The following is a 21,532-nucleotide window of genomic DNA, read 5'->3' on the forward strand; positions in this document are numbered from 1 at the left end:
GACCCCTCTAGCGACTTTTTTTCAAAAAAGCGACTAGCGACAAATCTAGCGACTTTTTCTGGTGTTATTGGAGACTCGAACGTGAAAACACATTGTTCTGCAGTTACTGTCCTCAAGCACGGGCGGTCAGTATCACAGTCAGTGTTGCCAGATTGGGCGGGTTTCAACCAAAATGAGCGGATTTTGTTGGAAATTGGCAGGGAAAAACACACTTTGGCAGGTGGACAAAATTTGGGCTGGCTTGTAATTATTTTGGCAGCTTAAAATATAAATAAAAAAAGCTATTGCTAAAGCAGGCGGAATATAAATAGGTCTCCCTTCTCCCTACCTTCTCCCACCACATCCAACCCGTTGTCAAAAGTCTGATTGACAGGTTATTCTTTCCAGTCCAAGACACTGTTGCCACGCCCATCAACACAGTGATTCATATGTTAGACAAGTGATTTGAGTTGAATATGAAGGTAAGCAAGTCTCATATGTACGAGAGGTTGAACTTTCATTGCTTGCAAGTTTATTTTTATTTACATGCAAAGGGTTGTGTGTCCTAACAAATAATGCATTTTACAAACTTGGCAGGCTACTTTAAAGACATGCAAGCAAAAAAAAATTGTCCTTTATAATGTATAATTACTGATCTGTACATTTTAAGATATTAATTTGTAGGTCATGATGGTTTAACTGGTTTATTATTTGTGAAATGCTAAACACCATCTGCTTATCCTGTGTCTTGGGTGTTTTGTCATGCATTTTGGCTGAAAATTACTGTCGCTATCTGGCAACCCTGCCCAGAGTAGCTCAGTATTTTCTTAAAAAACAAAAACAAACCACGAATTAACAGAAGAATGTTCATTTGTAGTTCTAAACATATTTAGGGTGTTTTTTTACCCACTTTTTGTCTTTCCCACGATGTTATTCCTCTTCTACAGCGTCAATTACATGCAAATGGATCATATGCAAATTAGGCAATGACGTCATTTAGCGACTTCTAGCGACTTTTAGGACAGCCAATAGCTACTTTCCTTACTGAGGAGTTGGCAACACTGCTCACTCTGGCAGTGCAGTGCACCGCACCGTGCTGTGGGCTAACAGCTTGGAGGCTAACAATGTGGATGCTGAGCTAGATCTAGCCATTGTGCGGATTCGATATTTGTTCCCTCGGTGTGTAACGCTGTTCCGTACAACTCCAAAATGATCCAAGTAAGTTGTGTTTACTGCTCGCTGAAGTTGTATTTTAGTGGAGATCATTGTTAGCCGTGGTTAGTCGGTAACCTAGAGATGGAGGAGATGAAACAGTGGGTTATTTTTAGCTAATGTGTGTGCAAGTGTAGAATATCATAAAATAGTCTGTTTTGGTAGAAACGAGGTGGTTCGGTTTCGGTTGTTTTTAATTCTATTCTGCATCTCGCTTCAAAGTCCAGGCCTAAACCACTGCTGTTTACTGTAAAATACTGTAAAGACCAAACATGTTTACACCCTTCGATTACTGTAATACTGTTACAATGCTCTCGTTAGTTCAGGATTAATCATGCAAATTAGTTATTTGGAATGCGGCGAGCTCATCTCCATAAAATCTCTATATACCTAATCTCTATATGTGACTATATGTCTTTCTGTTTGAACCAAATGAATCGGGCGAATCGATTCGATTCGATTCGATTCGTGAGCCCGGTTTGAACCGAATTAATAATTTTCTAATTGATTTAATAATCGTTTCGTACTGATATGGAAACCTGCTCAAACTGTGTGAGCTCAGTCCTGTGTACTCCCTGAAAATCGAACGTTAATACAATATTGAATTAAAATGTTATTAACAACGGCATAACTGTAAATGTGACTTAACATTACAATAGTCTGCTGTCATCTGTCATGTTCATGTCATGTGATGTAGTGGACAGTTGGGTTACCAACTAGAAGGTGCATGTACAAGTTTCTTAATATAATAAACATCCATTCCTGCATTTCAGACCTGCAACACATTCCAAAAAAAGTTGGGACAGTAAAGCATTTACCACATTGTAATGTTGCCATTCCTTTTCACCACACTTGAAAGACGTTTTGGCACAGAGGAGACCAAGTGATTTAGTGTTTCAGCTTTTATTTTGTCCCATTCTTCCTGCAAACACGTCTTTGGATGTACAACAGTATGGGGTCGTCATTGTTGCATTTCTCATTTCAAAATTCTCCACACATTCTCTATTGGGGACAGATCAGGACTGCAGGCAGGCCAGTCCAGTACCCGTACCCTCTTCTTCCGCAGCCATGCCTTTGTAATGTGTGCAGCATGTGGTTTTGAATTGTCTTGTTGAAAAATGCATGGACGTCCCTGGAAAAGATGACGTCTTGAAGGCAGCATATGTTGCTCTAAGATCTCAATGTACTTTTCTGCATTAATGCTGTTATCACAGAAGTGTAAATGACCTTTGCCAAGGGCACTGACACAGCCAGTGCTTTTGGACTTGTTGCTGATAACAGTCTGGATGGTCCTTTTCATCTTTGGCCCGGATAACACGGCGTCCATTTTTTACAAAAAAGACCTGGAATGCTGATTCATCTGACCACAATACAGGTTTCCGTTGTGTGATGGTCCATCCTAGATGCCTCCGAGCCCAGAGAAGTCGATGCCGCTTCTGGACATGATTAACATGAGGCTTCTTTTTTGTACAGTAAAGTTTTAAGTGGCATTTGTGCATGTAACTCTGTATTGTAGTGCTTGACAAAGGTTTGCCAAAGTAATCCCTCACCCATGTGGTTATATCAGCTATTGTTGAGTGGTGGTTCTTGATGCAGTGCCGTCTGAGGGATCGAAGATCACGGGCGTTCAACTTAAGCTTGCGCCCTTGGCCTTTAGGCATTGAAATTCCTCCAGATTCCTTGAATAGTTTAATAATATTCTGCACTGTAGAGGGAGAAATATGCAAATCCCTTCCAATCTTTCTTTGAGGTACATTGTTTTTAAACATTTCAGTAATTTTCTCATGCATTTGTGGACAAACTGGAGATCCTCTGATCATCTTTGCTCATCAAAGACTCAGCCTTTCCTGGATGCTGCTTTGTACCAAACCATGATTACAATCACCTGTTGACAATAGCTGTTTGGAATCACATCATTATTTAGTTTTTTCATCTCATGAAGTTAAGTTGAAGTTAAGCAGACAACACATGAAATATACTGGGTTGAATCAAATAAAAGTCAAAGTAAATGTAAGGAACACTGCAACTTTTTTGATTTGGGGTTGTAGGTACCATGCAGTCACTGTTGGGCCCTTGAGCAAGGCCTTTAACCCCTTCAGCTCCAGTGGTGCAGTACAATGGCTGTACCTGCGCTTTGTCCCTTCTGGGAAGCTGGGATTTCCAAATAGAGTATTTCATTGTGCTGTATATGCATATATGACAAATAAAGATCTTCCATCAGTCCTAGATTATGCTTATGAGAGTGGATACAGAATAGATGCTGGAGTAGCTGAAGGGCTGGCTCGAACTTCATTCTACTTATTATACATGTTGGAAATAATTGTAGCCCACAAGCTGATGATAGAAGTTCAGTTGCTGAGCAGTGCATACTACTTAAATGTCATGAATACATGTAGTGTGATTCATTTTAAGTTGGTCACTGGAAAATCTGGTTGAAAACAATAGACATATCAAGCATTTAAAACGAAATCCGGAATGTGAGGTACACAGACAGAATTAAGAGAAATGAAAAATCAGGACATGAAGGACATTTATAACATACTGTTCTTAGAAATTAAATATGTATGCTTTGACTGAGAGTCCATGTCATTCGGATATCCTGTTAAGCATGTCAAGTGTCTGTTCTGCCGTGTTCTAATACACACATTCACAATCACTTGTAACTCTGCAGTATGTGGTTAGGGCCTGGCAAAGTGATAAAGAAGTGTATTGGGTCACATGGGCAACACAGTCCAACCTTCTTTATGCAGATGCGCATTACATCCTAGCCACGAGGGATCTTCAAAAAGTTTCCGCACTTATATACTTTGATTGGAAACAGTGAGGGTGGGAGGAGTAATAATTGGATGTGTCTGAGAGACTGAGAGAGAGCTTATAGTCCAGATTTAGCACCATCTGATTTCCACCTTTTTGGACCACTCAAAGAAGCTTTAAGGGGAAGAAGATTTTCATGTGATGATGTGAAAGCAGTGGTGCATCAGTGGCTACACACTGAACCAAAAACATTTTTTGCTGATGGCACTAAAAAGTTGGTACGACGCTGGGAAAAATACATCGGAAGGTGACTGTAGAAAAGTGATGTCATTTGTTTTTAAAATTCTTAATAAATAGAGTTTGAAAAAGTACTAACACTTTTTGAAGAACGCTCGTACATGCACATCACAGTGTAACATAAGCATGCTAGCTAAGCTAGGATTTAGTAGCAGAAATCTAATGCAAATAATTTTATAGGAGTTAATTAAAGGCACACAGTAACACCCTGGACTGGGCGCCAGTCCATCGCAGGGCAGACACACACACCCATTCACCTATAGGGCAATTCAGTGACTGCATGTTTTTGGACTGTGGGAGGAAACCCATGCAGACACGGGGAGAACATGCAAACTCCACACAGAAAGGACCCTGACCTTGGGGGATCGAACCCCGGACCTTCTTGCTGTGAGGCAACAGTGCTACCCACCGCGCTGCCCTAGTTGTTGTTCATATTAAATAAATTTTTTATGCATTTTCATGCGATTTTTAGCGCATCCAATTTTTACCCAGTTGCCTTATGCTTCCTCTCTACTGGTGCTGACCCCCATCCCGATTGTGCAGACGCCATCAATCAGCCAGCAGAGATCGTAATTGCACCAGTTATGAGGTCCCTATCTGGCTCCCTCCCTGGATGAACAGCCAGTCGTTGTTCATATAGCCGCCCAGCCCAGCCAGATGGCAGAGCTGAGATTCTATACGATGTATTCGAAATCCCAGCTCTGGTGTGCTAGCGTATTTTAGCGCTGTGCCACCTGAGTGGCATTAGAAATTAATTTTCATCTTATTTCATTACTGTACATTTAATGAACTTTACTTATCTGATAAAAGTATTTAAAATGTATGTTGCCTGTTTATTATTTCTGAAAAGAATTCATATTTTTATTCTGTAATTGTAATGACACAAAAAATTACAATGTAGATTTTTAAAAAATGCTTTTTTCTCTTTTTTTTAGAAAATCATCAAGGATTGGAGCTACTAAGTGAACAAACCATCTGCAGACACTGACAATGCTTGGTTTACAGGAAACACAATCCACAAGGACTCCCACAACTAAAACCTACAGGTGTGTGACGTGCTTAGCAAGATTTCATACTTTGGTGTCTCTTATGGAACATGAAGAATCTCATGTCACTGATATTTCCAGCCTGCCGAAGGTGACATCACCCACTTGCAGTGACTGTGGTAGCTTGTTTGCTAGCACAGAACTTCTTGATAAGCATTGCTGCATGGCAGTGCCCACTTCTGTTCCTCAGGATACTGTCAAATGTGAAAATGAGGAAACGCTTCTGGCATGTAGTCCTACTGAGGAGTTTCAAAAAGATCAACAAACTGAAACATCTGCTGAGTCAATGAAAGAACCTAAAACAGAACCAGTCTCTGAACCTGTCGGAATTCCGTCCTGTGAGAATTCACCTCCTTGTATGGAAAACGTACCTGAACAGGGTCTACACAAGATACATACACAAAAGGAGAGTATATCTACTTTAGATGCAGATCCTGTAAATAGCCTCATCTTACATGAACACCAAAATGAACTGCAACCAACAAGTCTTTTATGCCCTTCAACTCCCACTAAACTGCAAGACCAGTCCTTTGACAATGACAGTGATGTCAATTTTAAAAATGACCACATATCGCTTTCTGACAGTGACATATCACCAGACCAAAGTCATAAGTCAACAAATGCAAATAATACATTGCTTAAAATGCTAGCTTCTGCCTATATGAGCTGTAAACGACCAGCCCAAACGAATTTGGGTCAAAACAAAAGGGCTTTGCCTCCCCGAAAAGTTTCACCAAGGGCACCAATACAGGCTCCAATGGCTGTGACAACATTAAACAGGGAATTGTCAGTTAATCAGCTGACCCAGGAAGCCTCAGGTCACAATACTTCACATCCTGACGGCATGCTTACTGTCAAGCCCAGCAACACCTTTTCAAAAAAGAGTCTAATATCCATGACCAAGATTTTGTGCCCTGTGGTGGCACTCGAGACCCATCAAAAGCTAATACGGGACAACATCGAGGGCAGACATCAGTGCGGGCTCTGCCGCAGGATTTTTCAAGATAAGGACAGCCTGATAATGCATCATGCTTTGCATAGGAAGGAAAGAGTAAAATTTTGTCGCCGTTGTCAAGAATTTGTATTAAGTGTTCCTTCAGTTCCATTTAACCATGACTGTTTTTCCTCACGCGGAGGTACACTCAAGTCTTTCTTTACATCACTGCACTCAAAAAAGTTATTTCAATGTCTGCAGTGCAATCGTACCTATACACGGAGACACAGACTTAAAGTACATAAATGCCAGGCAGCTGGGGATCCAGCCCTAAAAAATTACAAAGTCTACACTTTAAATGGGGCGTCTAATGCGAGAGAACCATTTCTGTCGAAGCGACAATCAACATGCCATGCCTATGTTGGTGCCAATACAGAGAAACGTAAAAAGATAAACGATTTCAAGGTTCAGTCAGGTTTGCCCAAGAGTTTCCCACCTTTTCTTCCCAACATGTCGAAGACTACTTCAATGCAGTCTATGGAAAATGTTGTAATGGTAGAAGAGGAAACTGAAGAAAAGACAGAGAGAAGTAAATTATCAAAAGAGGGGCAGTGGACTGTACCACTGGGTTATTCTGAAGATGTGCTGACTGATGAAGAAAGCTGTAAAAGTTTAGATGTGTGCAAAGAAAAACCTGAAGATGAGGTGATTATTGTGGAGCCCGGTGTTAAGTCTGAAACAAAATCATTAACCTTAAATAAAGATATTCGTGTGCATATTTCTGACTTGGGTGTAAGGCGGTTTTCTTGTAACCGATGTCAACGAAGCTATGCCCGGCGATTCACCTTAATTCAGCACCTTAAGATCTGTAGGACGGGAAGATTCACGGAGCCAAACAAATCCACTGATGTCCTAGAAAAAATGTTTCCGTGTCCCCAGTGTGGTTCCTCATTTACCCGCAAAGATAATATGAAGATGCATCTGAAAAGGTGCCAGTCGGTGAGACAGCCATACTCAATGGATAGGAATAAGATGAAGCAAAACCAAGCAGGCCATGATAACATATTTGTGTTGCCACCAGATTCTAAGAACCAATCCAGACAGGATGGTAGCAATAATGGAGGTCCTGGTGGTGGAAACTGGGGCATTATGTCCCTACCAGCTGTTCTTCCCAGAAAAGTGACTTGCGAGTGCGGTGCTGCTTTCACATGTCCGAGGCTTTTGTTCGAGCATCTGCAGAAGCATGCACAGGAGTCCTACATTTGTTCTCAATGTGGTGATAATTTGCATTCTTGGGCTGATTTGGAAGCACACCGAAAATTACACGTGCAACCGTCAAGGCAAAACATCCAGGACAAAGGGTCACCTCAACAGCAATCTCATGTGCAGCCTCAGATTCAACAGGTACCGTGTTTTCAGTCGGCAGAGCAAAATCTAAAAAGGGAGCCTCAAAGTCTTTGGAGGTCACGTTTAAATCACTGGCCTTTTGCAGGGCCATATGTTTGCCACAGATGTACGAAGGTATTCAGACTTCGCAAGTCCTTGCTCAGACACCTCAGTAGGAGTTGCAAAGGAGATACAGCTGTTCAAAACAAACACTCGTGTACCCGTTGTAGCATGGCATTCCAAAACCCCTTAGCCCTTGATGCTCACATACGTCTTAATAATTGTAGGCCTGCTTTCAAACCTCTTCGCTGCCCTGTGTGTGTGCGTTGGTTCAGTAGCTTGGAAGGACTTAAGAGACACTTGATGACACACAGTCAGCAGGAGGATCCGATCTGTCAGATATGTGACTATAAATGCTCCAGCCATTTGGTGCTTGAGGAGCATAAAAAAAGCGTCCATGGCATCAACAGGGTTTCTGAGTTTTCTACTGTACAGTCTGCAACAATTTCTCAAAGCAGCTCGTCAAATGCCTTTTGCTGCCAGATATGTCAACGTACCTACCCAAAACTCCAGTCTTTGAAAGACCACTTAAGAAAGGTCCATCGACCAAAGACATTTATCTCCGTCAACGTTGGCAACTCTGAGTCCAAACCTGACATTCAGTTGTTGCAAAGCCAGTCCAGAGCTGTTCTTCCATTGTCAACAGAGACTGTGCAACAAAGCCAGTCCAGAGCTGTTCTTCCATTGTCAACAGAGACTGTGCAACAAAGCCAGTCCAGAGCTGTTCTTCCATTGTCAACAGAGACTGTGCAACAAAGCCAGTCCAAAGCTGTCCGTCAATTGTCAACAGAGACTGTGCACCAAAGCCAGTCCAAAGCTGTCCGTCAATCGTCAACAGAGACTGTGCAACAAAGCCAGTCCAAAGCTGTCCGTCAATTGTCAACAGAGACTGTGCACCAAAGCCAGTCCAAAGCTGTCCGTCAATTGTCAACAGAGACTGTGCAACAATGCCAGTCCAAAGCTGTTCGTCAGTTTTCAACAGAGACTGTCCAACGGAGCCAATCCAAGCATTTAAAGTGTCAAATTTGTTCTTGTACCTTCGCTGACATTCAGTCCCTAATCAACCACAAGAGAACAGTTCATCATATTCTAGGAGGAGGGCTCCCACCATTAAAGGGAACTCTACAACCAAGCCATGCCAGTCCCTTTCAATGTCAAGTCTGTTCCCGAAGCTACCCAGACATAAGTTCTTTGAGAAACCATCGAAGGCGGGTTCATCGCATCATCGGCGGTCTTGGTTTTAGTGCCGAAATATACAAGGGGCTTACTCACCAAATCCAGGAGCGTCCTTTTAAGTGTCAGATTTGCCTGCGCAGCTATCCACACCTAGCATCCTTAAAAAAGCACAGAAGGAGAGTGCATCGCATTTCAGGTAATGCACTGGATCCAGCAAAAGTGGATGCTACACATGTGAAACAATCTCCAACGGAGTTTCTGCCTCTCACAGCTCCAAGTGAACCTGTTGAAACAGTTGCAGATATCTAGTTGGTTCTAGTTTAATGTCAGTGAGATCTTTTTGTTTTCTTGTTGTGTAGTCGAAGTAAAAATTACAGTTATAAATACAAAATAGTTGATGTGTAAATATGTTAAAAACCTAGATACCCATTGCTGTTAAAAAAAAAATGTGCAGTGCATTTTATTCATTGCATTATTTAGTGCTAGCTTGGGGGTTCTGCAGTATAGATCTGTGTGCTGATGTTCAAATAACCTTGTTAAAATTCACCACTCTGGCCGCTCAGGTGGTGCAGCGGTAAAAACACACGCTGGAACCAGAACTCGGATCTCGAATACATCGTATCGAATCTCAGCTTTGCCTACCGGCTAAGGCTGAGCGGCCACATGAACAACGATTGGCCTGTTGTTCAGATATGGGCGGGACTAAGCCGGATGGGGTCTCTCTCCCATGACTGGTGCAATTTCGACCTCTGCTGGCTGATTGATGGCGCCTGCACAGAGATGAGAATAGAGTGCTCTCAGGGTGTGTCCTCTGCACTGCACTCGTCAAAAGTGTAGGTGATAAAATGCATGTGGCATGCTGCCCATGTGTCGGAGGGAGCGTGGGTTAGCTTCGTTCTCCTCAATCACAGCAGGGATTGGCATTGGTGGAGAGGAAGCATGACGCAATCTGGCAATTGGACGCGCTAAAAGGGAGAAAAAGGGGAAAAAATGCATAATGAAAATTTATATATATATATATATATATATATATATATATATATATATATAAAATTCACCACTCCAATTGTTTTAATATGTAAAATGTTTTAGACTAAGACTTGCTCTTTTATTCAGTCCTCATGAAGGTGTTCAATTCACAGCAGTAGTTTTTGCATCTTTTCTAATGGTTAGCAGCACAGCGTTTAGAAAAGACATGGTGTTTTAAGTTGCAATGTTTTTATCTTTTTAAGTTTTAGTTTTAAGTGAAAATGTAAGCTATTTGTTTTCCATTTGTTTTAATAAACTGGTTGAGAAATGTTAATGGTTACTGTTTTGTAATTATTATTGTGTAACAGCAGCTAGGATGTTATGTGTGATGTTAACTCATTTAAAGATTTATTTTTCTTGTTTTTTGGGCAGGTTTTTTTAAATACAGTCAAGCTGAAAAGTCTGCACACCCCTTTCACCTTCTCCACAAAAAAAACAACAACAGATTAGCGACTGTATTTTGCCATTTTACTTAGTGCCTTTCCTAGGTACCGGCAGTTAAATGCTTAAACTGAAGTTTTGTTTTCATTGCAAATTACGGCACAGCGGCCAAAATCCAAAACACAGCAAAAAAAATCCATAACCACTGCTTACCTTAGCTTATGTTGTTCCAGATGCTATTAAATTTATAACCGTGTGTCCCATTATATATATAATCCGTTATTTTGTAAATGTGCTTATAATTAAAAACCTTTAAACTTTTCTCGGTTGTGAAGTAAAACACGAACTTGTTAGAAAGCCAATCAAGCGTTTCATTAACACATCATCTGTGTGACGCTGCAAACTAAATACATGCAAATAACAGCATTTCTTACTAACACTTTAAATCAGAAGGTCTGATTGGTTCAGAAAGCGGTTCTTTTAATCATTAGCGACTTACGTGCGACTCGAGTCCCCATCTCTGCATTACAGACTCATTCTATAATAGATTGAGTTCTTTTTTTGCCTTAAACATCTACACACAATCACCAGTAATTACAAAGTGAAAACAGGGTTCAGAAAATATGCAATTTTGTTACATATCTGTACACACCCTTAGTCTAATACTTGGTTGATGCACCTTTGGCAGCAATTACAGCTTCAAGCCATTTTTGGAAAGAAACTATGAGCTTGGCACACTTGTTTCTGGACATTTTTGCCCATTCCTCTTGGCATATCCTTGCAAGCTTTGTCAGGTTGGATGGGGATGGGAGGAGTCATGTTCAGCTCCTTTCACAGATGTTTGATTGGATTCAGGTCTGGGCTCTGGCTGGGCCACTCAAGGACATTCACAGACTTTCTCCGAAGCCACTCCTTTGTTCTCTTGGCTGTGTGCTTCAGGTCGTTGTCATGTTGGAAGGTAAACCTTCGCCCCAGTCTGAGGTCCAGAGTGCTCTGGAGCAGATTTTCTTCCAGGATCTGTGTACTTAGCTGCATTCATCTTTCTCTCTATCAGGACTAGTCGCCCCGGTCCCACCATACTTCACTGTAGGGATAATAATAATAATAATAAGTTACACTTATATAGCGCCTTTCACAAAAACCTACGGTCGCTTTACAAACAAAAATAACAATCACACCAGCAGGGGAGGAAGGGGAAAAGTGCAGAGAAAAGAGATGGGTTTTTAGTAAAGTTTTAAATTTGGATAGAGAAGTAGTAGACCGTAACGAGGATGGAAGAGAGTTCCAAAGCGCAGGGGCAGCAACACTGAAAGATCGGCCACCCATGGTGCTCAGTCTGAACCTGGGGACCACTAGGAGACCGGCATCTGATGACCTTAGGTTACGGGATGGATTGTAAAATTTTAGGAGGTCTGAAAGATAACGGGGACCCAACCCATGGAGTGCCTTATAGGTGAGAAGTATAATTTTGTACTGTATGCGCATGGTAATGGGCAGCCAGTGAAGCTGCTCCAGGACTGGGGTGATGTGATCAAACTTCTTTGTATGGGTTAAGATCCGTGCAGCAGAATTCTGGACTATTTGCAAGGGGCGTATAGATTTAGAGGGAAGCCCATGGAGCAAAGAATTGCAATAGTCCAGCCGAGAAGTCACAAAGGCATGGACCAGCGTCTCAGCTACCGTAGAGGACAGTAGAGGGCGGATACGCGCGATGTTGCGCAGATGGAAGAATGCAGACCTGGATAGAGATTTTATGTGCGGTTCAAAACACAGAAGGGGATCAAACAGAACACCGAGATTGCGGACAGTGTCTGAGGGTGTGATTATGATGTCATTGATAGAAAGGACAGAGTTAGAGAGAGAGTGGACGGTGGACTTTGTACCAGTAATTAGAAACTCTGTTTTCTGAGCATTCAGTAAAAGAAAATTTGCCCGAAGCCAGGAGTTTAGTTCATTAAGACACCTAGTTAGGTGAGCGGGAGGAAAAGGATCTGTCGGTTTGAAACTAAGATAAACCTGAGTGTCGTCAGCGTAACAATGAAAATTTAACTTGTATCTGCGAAAAATGTTGCCGAGTGGGAGGATATAGATAATAAAGAGAAGGGGACCAAGGACGGACCCCTGAGGAACACCTTGTTTGATGGACACTGTATCCGATACATGATTCCTGATTGCGATAAACTGATGCCTGTCAGTCAGATACGAATTAAACCAGGATAGTACAGTCCCTGAGAGACCAATCTCAGTGAGCCGAGTTAGAAGAAGGCTATGGTTGACTGTATCAAAGGCAGCAGTTAGGTCCAGGAGCAATAAAATGGACGCACAACCGGAATCAGCAGATGAAAGGAGGTCATTTAGGACACACAGAAGAGCAGTCTCTGTGCTGTGGTGAGAACGAAAGCCAGAATGAAATTTTTCGAAGAGTTCATTAGAGTTCATAAAGTCAAGAAGCTGGGAAGCCACGACTTTTTCAAGGACTTTGGAAATGTAGGGAAGGTTTGAAATAGGCCTAAAATTACTCAGAACTGACCTGTCCAGGTCAGGTTTCTTAATGATCGGAGTAACAGCAGCAGTTTTTAATGGAACAGGAACATAACCAGAGGAGAGTGAAAGATTCACTAGGTGACAGATAGGTTCTGATAGGACAGAGACACAGCATTGAAGAAGATGGGTAGGGACTGGGTCAAGTCGAGAGGATGAGGACTTCGAGCTTGTTATGATTTTGACAATATTGGCTGAATCAGTCAGAGAGAAGGTTGAGAGTGAAAATGATGGGGAAAAAGAGGAAGAGAGGGACCAGTGGTGGTCAGCAGGAGAGCTCAGCAATTCCTGATAAATGGTTGACACCTTGTTATCGAAAAAAACTCAGGAAGGCATTACATAAATCAGTTGAGGCAGCCAGTAATTCAGACGGAGGGCGTAGGAGCTTGTTCACAGCTGAAAACAGAAGCTTAGGATCCTGTCCGGCTTTCCTAAGTACATCTGCATAAAATGATGAACGAGCATCATTTAATGCAGACTTGTATTTTGACAGATGATCAGTATAAGCTAAAAAGTGAACCTGCAGCCCAGATTTCTTATAGAGACGTCTACCAACAGTTTTCATAATACGGAGCACAGGCGTAAACCAGGGAGACCTATGGGTAGAGGGCACAGACCTAGTTTTTACTGGTGCCAAGGTGTCAAGGCAAGCACAGAGAGTCTGGTTGTAAAATAAAACTGCATCATCAACAGATTCCATAGAGCTAATGCAAGCAAGGTTGAAAGCCTCCAGAGAAGCAGACAGAGAAAAAGTCAACAGCTTTTACATTACGATAAGAGACTACAGTTTTGAGCCGAGATTTGGGAGCAGGTAGAGAAAAAGAGGTGTTGATTAGTAAATGATCGGAAACACCTATGCAATGTCCAGTCAAATTATTGATAATCCCACATGTAGAACAAATTATGTCTAAAATATGATGGCATTAGCCAGGCGATGAGTGGTGCCTGGTTTACCTGAGAAGGTGAAAGCGGTGTGCAGACTTTCCGGCTTGACTGTATTTTTGCAGACAGGAGCCAATGTACTTATTAAGCCAACTAAACTGTGTTTTACTTTGTAAAAAGCACTTGAAACAAATTAAAATTCTATTTGCTTAATAGAAACAAATTTAGAAATTAATGCATGCAACACACCACTAGGTCACATCATGTTTTCTATTTCTAATTCTATTTTTTAATCATTTGAAGATATTATTTGTCCTGTTGAAATAGACATGGAGTTCCTGGGAAAAGACATCATCTTCCCAGTAGCATATGTCTCTCCAGTATACTGGTATATCAAAGGTACCTTCACATATATGCAGATCAACCATGCCATGGGCACTGATGAACCCAGATGCAGATTTCTTTTCATTGGTAACACTCTGGATGGTCTTTTTCATCTTTGGCACATAGAATCCAACAACCGTTTTTCCCAAAATCGTGCTAAAACGTGGGCTTGACTGACCACAGAACATGTTTTCACTGTTGGGCAGTCCATCACAGATGACTTCGGGCCCAGAGAACTTGCCAGTGTTTCTGCACAAAATTTGAAAATGGCTTCATTTTTGCATAATACAGTTTCAGGTTTAAATAACTATGATTTTCCAAAGTACTTTTAAGCCCATGTGGCTATGTCCATCACGGTAGCACAATTAGCAGTGGTTTTCAACCTTTGCCTTTATGCACCATGATTTTCCCTGACTTCCCTGATCTGAACACTGAACAGTTGCTCATTTACCTTGGTCTTATTTTGACTCAGTCCCAACTTTTTTTTGAGTGTTTTGCACATTCTGTGGTTTATTAGTGAAAACACTAAAAATCGTTGTACTTGCATCAACATTTTAACCAATTACAGATCAGCTATAACATTAAAACCACCTCCTTGTTTTTACACTCACTGTCCATTTTATCAGCTCCACTTAACATATAGAAGCACTTTGTAGTTCTACAATTATTGACTGTAGTCCATCTGTTTCTCTATATACTGTTTTAGCCTGCTTTCACCCTGTTCTTCAATGGACCCCACAGGACCACCACAGAGTAGGTATTATTTAGGTGGTGGATCATTCTCAGCACTGCAGTGACATTGACATGGTGCTGATGTGTTAGTGTGTGTTGTGCTGGTTTAAGTAGATCAGACACAGCAGCGCTCCTGGAGTTTTAAATACTGTGTCCACTTACTGTCCACTCTATTAGTCCTACCTAGTTGGTCCACCTTGTAGACGTAAAGTCTGAGACGATTGCTCATCTATTGCTGCTGTTTGAGTTGGTCATCTTCTAGACCTTCTTCAGTGGTCACAGGACGCTGCCCACGGGGTGCAGTTGGCTGAATATTTTTGGTTGGTGGACTATTCTCAGTCCAGCAGTGACATTGAGGTGTTTAAAAACTCCATCATCATTGCTGTGTCTTATCCACTCATACCAGCACAACACACACTAACACACCACCACCATGTCAGTGTCACTGCAGTGCTGAGAATGATCCACCACCTAAATAATACCTGCTCTGTGGTGGTCCTGTGGGGTCCATTGAAGAACAGGGTGAAAGCAGGCTAAAACAGTATATAGAGAAACAGATGGACTACAGTCAATAATTGTAGAACTACAAAGTGCTTCTATATGTTAAGTGGAGCTGATAAAATGGACAGTGAGTGTAAAAACAAGGAGGTGGTTTTAATGTTATAGCTGATCTGTAATTGGTTAAAATGTTGATGCAAGTACAACGATTTTTAGTGTTTTCACTAATAAACCACAGAATGTGCAAAACACTCATGATCCACCACCCAAATATCTACTCTGTAGTGGTCCTGGGAGAGTCCTGACCATTAAAGAACAGCATGAAAAGGGGCTAATAAAGCATGCAGAGAAACAGATGGACTACAATTTACAAAAATTGTCAGTAATTGTAAACCTACAAAGTGATTCTATATAGTAATTGGAGCTGATAAAATGGACAGTGAGTGTAAAAACAAGGAGGTGGTTTAAATGTTGTTTTTTCCTCTTTTTTCCTGTTTCCTTTTAATTAACAATGGCTTCTGTCCTGCCACTCTGCCGTAAATGCTTGATTAATGGAGTTCTGTGAAGACGTTTGTCCATCCAACAGGTTCTTCCATCTTTGCAAAAATGTTGAAGCTCTTTTAAGGAAGCCATGCTTCTTCCTTTTAAAAGTCCACTGAGAACATTTAAAGACATTTAAAGAGAGATAATGTTTTATCTCCTTGCATGATGAATGCATACATGTGTTTTTGATGGAGACTAAGAGACAGCAAATGTAATTGATAGATAACAGACTAAAATACATTCAAATCTATACTTGTAACAAGGCTAGAATGGATTACCTTACTTGACATTGACACTACAACCTACCAGTGTCCAACTGTAAAATATGTATCTACTCTAGTGTATGTGTAACTGTATTACCCAAAGGTTGGACCACCACATAATAAATTTTTAGGCATAATATGTGTTTAAAATGTAAATAGTTCTTGTTTTTTTTCTTTCAATCACACAGATCGGCATTTGAAGTGTTTGGTAGCTGCATGCATAGCTAAAAGATATTTGTAATTGCAGTGCATTGTTAAGTGTAAACACTTTTTGATAAAAATAAACTTTGTTTAAAAACGATTTCATAGTGTGCCAATAAAACTGTGGCATTTAAGTTATATAAATACAGCAAGTTGATCTATAATAGAAGAAGTGCATCAGGAAATGCATTTACTTTTGTCAACTGTCAAGCACATGAATAAAATTGTGAAGACACACATTTGTATTTTATTGATGTTTTAGTTCATTCCAAAGCAGTTCAGTGGGTTAAAGTCAGGGCTTTGTTTTCTTAAACCAAGCTTTCTTTATGTATTTTATACACCTTGTTTTGTGCACAGGGGCACACTCATGCTGGAAAAGGAAATGGCCTTCTTTAAAGTTAATTTACATTTTCGGTATGTAGCAGACTTTTTTTTTTTTTATCTAAAGCGACTTACAGTTGTGACAGTATACACAGATCAGCCATAACATTAAAACCACCTCCTTGTTTTTACACTCACTGTCCATTTTATCAGCTCCACTTACCATATAGAAGCACTTTGTAGTTCTACAATTACTGACTTTTTCTCTGCATGCTTTGTTAGCCCTCTTTCACGCTGTTTTTCAATGGTCAGGACTCTCCCAGGACCACTACAGAGTAGGTATTATTTGGGTGGTGGGTCATTCTCAGCACTGCAGTGACACTGACATGGTGGTGGTGTGTTAGTGTGTGTTGTGCTGGTATGAGTGGATAAGACAGCAGTGCTGATGGAGTTTTTAAACACCTCACTGTTATTGTTGGAATGCGTATAGTCCACCAATGAAAAATATCCAGCCAACAGCACCCCATGAGCAGCATCCTGTGACCACTGATGAAGGTCTGAAAAATGACCAACTCAAACAGCAGCAATAGATGAGCGATCATCTCTGACTTTACATCTACAAAGTGGACCAACTAGCAGGAGTGTCTAATAGAGTGGACAGTGAGTGGACACAGTATTTAAAAACTCCAGCAGCACTGCTGTGTCTGATCCACTCATACCAGCACAGCACACACTAACACACCACCACTATGTCAGTGTCACTGCAGTGCTGAGAATGATCCACCACCTAAATAATACCTACTCTGTAGTGGTCCTGTGGGGGTTCTTACCATTGCAGAATAGGGTGAAAGCAGGCTAAAAAAAAGTATGCAGAGAAACAGATGGACTACAGTCAGTAATTGTAGAACTACAAAGTGCTTCTATGGTAATTAGAGCTGATAAAATGGACAATGAGTGTAGAAACAAGAAGGTGGTTTTAATGTCATGGCTGATCAGTGTACAATCTAAGCAATTGAGGGTTAATGGCCTTGCTCAACTGTGAGGCTTAAACCGGCATCCTTCTGATTACTGGACCAGTACCTTAACCACTAGGCTACAAATTGTTTTATTATACGTTAGCAATTGTTGAGGCTGAAACACATTAACTCAGTAATTTAAAGGGGTGTCCCAATATTTTTGTCTATATAGTGAAGACATACAGTATGTTAGAGTATAGTAATTAAGTATAGTATAGTAAGTAATGTGGTGGAAGAAAAACCTTAATGAAATACCTCAGAGACTGGATTGTGAGAAGAAAGGAGTTTTAATCTCGTCTGCAGAGAAGGATCACACCGACAGAGTCCCATATGGAGATTTCTCAGCTATTACATAGGAACTGGTCTAAACCAGCTAGAACTGGGTTTTGAAGGTCATACAATGCAATTGATGCACTTTTTGTTGCGTACACTACGTACACATCCAGTAACATTCTATTGTAGTTGAATTATTGGAATATAGGAATATAACTACTGGCAAGCATGCCCTAAGCATATCTACACATTCTAAGTAGTAATTGATTATGTATTCATGCTTCTAGTGTAAATTAAAATTTTTCTCTCACAGTAAGTTGTATAATTTAGTTATTCACCTTTGTGGAATAGCTTTCTAATTCCTTTTTATATAAATAGTCCGACTAGCTCTTGTAAATAAAGTTTTCACCTTATGAGAAATAAATGTGTGAGTATATATAATCCAAGAACTGCCAAAAACAGATTTTACTATGATTTAGAAAAATGTGTTGAGTCAAGTCAAGTTTATTTGTATAGCACTTTCTACAATGGACATTGTCTCAAAGCAACTTTACAGAATCCAGGACCAACAGACCAAAAACAACTGTTGGGCAAGCCGAGGGTGACGGTGGCGAGGAAAAACTCCCTTAAAAATACAGGAAGAAACCTTGAGAGGAACCACACTCAGCAGCGACCCCCATCCTCCTTGGGTAATAATATATAATAATAAGAAGAAAAAAATGACATTAAACTGTCTAAAGTTTGCTCCTGATTGCATGAACAAGAGAAAATCTTGCAGCACAGGGACCTCTTTCTAGTGTTGCAGCTCAGTCAAGCTCACTTGACTGTAGACATTGACCAGCTATATTAAAAATATATTATAATCTCTGAACTTGCATTGATGTAAATATTGTGTGCAGTGAGGGGTGAGCAGTCCTGGAGATTCCCCTCAGCGACTTCTCTTCACTGAGGTACCACCAATCCTGAGGAGGAGTGTAGGTTTGCAGCTACCTTCTCCTGAAAACCACAACTAGTTCCATGGTTTTGCTTTTGTTCAGTAAGAGACAGTTACCAGGTTACCAGCTTGTCCACCTCGTCAAGGTAGGGGGGGCTCATCGCTGTTGAAGGTAAACTGGTCCACTCTTACTACCTGTGGTCTGCCTGTAGGTAAGTCAAAAATTCTGTCACAAAAGAGGGGCATGTAAATCTTTTATGTATTAGTGACCTATCGTGCTAGGGCTACACCACTGAGATCTGTTTTGAGTGCTTTAGGCCGGCTAGGGATCTACGCAGATATGAATGCTTATCTTTCCGGGGTCATGGCCATAGCCCTGTGATGAATTGGCAATGTCTGGGGTATTTCTGCCAGATGCGCAGTGTTTTCCGGTGGAATCAGAACAGCCACGGCCCTGACCAGGATAAAGCGGTAGATGAAAATGAACGGTTGTGAGTTAAACACTTGAACTAAATGATTAAGGGGATGCTTACGTGCCTTTAGCCATAACATTAAAACCACCTCCTTATTTCTACACTCACTGTCCATTTTATCAGCTCCACTTACCATATAGAAGCACTTTGTAGTTCTACAATTACTGAATTACTGTAGTGCATCTATTTCTCTACATACCTTTTTAACCTGCTTTCACCCCGTTCTTAAATGGTCAGGACCCCCACAGTACTACTACAGAGTAGGTATTATTTAGGTGGTCGGTCATTCTCAGTACTGCAGTTACAATGACATGGTGGTGGTGTGTTAGTGTGTGTTGTGCTAGTATGAGTGGATCAGACACAGCAGCGCTGCTGAGTTTTTAAATACCGTGTCCACTCACTGTCCACTCTATTAGACACTCCTGCCTAGTTGGTCCACCTTGTAGATGTAAAGTCAGAGACGATCGCTCATCTATTGCTGCTGTTTGAGTTGGTCATCTTCTAGAGCTTCATCAGTGGTCAGAGGATGCTGCCCATGGGGTGCCGTTGGCTGGATATATTTTTGGTTGGTGGACTATTCTAAGTCCAGCAGTGACAGTGAGGTGTTTAAAAACTCCATCAGCATTGCTGTGTCTTATCCACTCATACCAGCACCATGTCAGTGTCACTACAGTGCTGAGTATCCACCACTCTATGGTGGTCCTGTGGGGTCCTGACCATTGAAGAACATGGTGAAAGGGGGCTAACAATGCATGCAGAGAAACAGATGGACTACAGTCAGTAATTGTTGAACTACAAAGTGCTTCTATATGGTAAGTGGGGCTGATAAAATGGACAATGTGTGTTATTGTTATGGCTGATCGGTGTGTAGTGTAAATGGGAGTCTTTTTCTCTCACTCTTGGTGGCGGTAGTGCACCACGACCTCGGTTTGTAAATCCCTCCATTAAACACAAACGAGCAAGAAAAGACTCCCGGCAATACGACGCTGAAGGGCCGAGTCCGTATTAGCATCACTATATTAGGTTTTATTTTTATACATTTGGCAGCCCAATAGAAAGCTGGTCTATTAAAATAGACCTTAATTGTAAACATGCAGTCGCCAAATATGTTGTCTTATTCAAATTCACCAAGCGTTATTAACCGCTCTGTGTCTGGCAACCAAGGTAAACGCTATACTCTTATTTATTTAATATAAAATGTGTTTCCATGATACGATAATGGTTGTGTTTATATCCCAGTGTTTCATTGCTTTACATTTACATTTGCGCGTATAAGAACGTTTTTTTTTTAACTTAACGTTGCTGTAAAATAATTCCATTCAGAAGAATTCTAATTATTGTTTAAAATAACAATGTCCTCCAGAACTGCACTGTTTGTACATACGACTATTCATATTTATAGTCAAACATGACTGTTCATTTTAAAATGAAACATTCATTCATTCATGGTCTGTTTTACCACCAATTTATCCTATAAAGGGTCGCGGTGGGTCCGGTTCACTGGGCGAAGAGCAGGAAACACCCCGGATAAGTCGCCAGTCAGTCACAGTACAAACACACACAAACATATACATACTCATACCCAGAGAGACTTTATTATCTCCAATTAACCTGACTGCATGTTTTTGGACTGTGGGATTAAACCGGAGCACCCGGAGGAAACCCACGCAGACAAGGGGAGAACATGCAAACTCCACACAGAAAGGACCCAAACCGCCTCACCTTCTTGCTGTGAGGCGACAGTGCTGCCCACAGTTTCAACCTGTCGTCCTAAAATTAAACATGCTGTTCATTATATATAAATGTTTAGTGTACAGTATATAATATTGTATATAATCTGTGTTACCTCTAACAAGAACAAAGTGTTATACATGCAGTCTTATGCAAATATTTGAACACCCTGTTCAACATATATACAATATATATATATATATATATATATACAGTGTATCACAAAAGTGAGTACACCCCTCACATTTCTGCAAATATTTCATTATATCTTTTCATGGGACAACACTATAGACATGAAACTTGGATATAACTTAGAGTAGTCAGTGTACAGCTTGTATAGCAGTGTAGATTTACTGTCTTCTGAAAATAACTCAACACACAGCCATTAATGTCTAAATAGCTGGCAACATAAGTGAGTACACCCCACAGTGAACATGTCCAAATTGTGCCCAAATGTGTCGTTGTCCCTCCCTGGTGTCATGTGTC

At 40.9% G+C, this 21,532-nt stretch overlaps 1 protein-coding gene across 1 annotated transcript; it reads left to right on the forward strand.

The window, feature by feature from the left end:
- Positions 1–1,066: 1,066 nt before the first annotated feature.
- im:7147486 (zinc finger protein 91) lies at positions 1,067–10,147 on the forward strand. Its single transcript, XM_062991007.1, has 2 exons — positions 1,067–1,197; positions 5,178–10,147. Exon 2 carries the CDS (start codon positions 5,233–5,235, stop codon positions 9,151–9,153), a length of 3,921 nt encoding a protein of 1,306 aa, XP_062847077.1. The 5' UTR covers positions 1,067–1,197; positions 5,178–5,232; the 3' UTR covers positions 9,154–10,147.
- The last annotated feature ends 11,385 nt before the right edge of the window (positions 10,148–21,532 follow it).

The sequence above is a fragment of the Trichomycterus rosablanca genome, chromosome 3 (assembly GCF_030014385.1).
Source record: "Trichomycterus rosablanca isolate fTriRos1 chromosome 3, fTriRos1.hap1, whole genome shotgun sequence".
Taxonomy (NCBI): Eukaryota; Metazoa; Chordata; class Actinopteri; order Siluriformes; family Trichomycteridae; genus Trichomycterus; species Trichomycterus rosablanca.

Coding starts and splice junctions, on each gene's coding strand:
- im:7147486 (XM_062991007.1), top strand. CDS start 5,233: ATGCTTGGTTTACAGGAAACACAATCCACAAGGACTCCCACAACTAAA.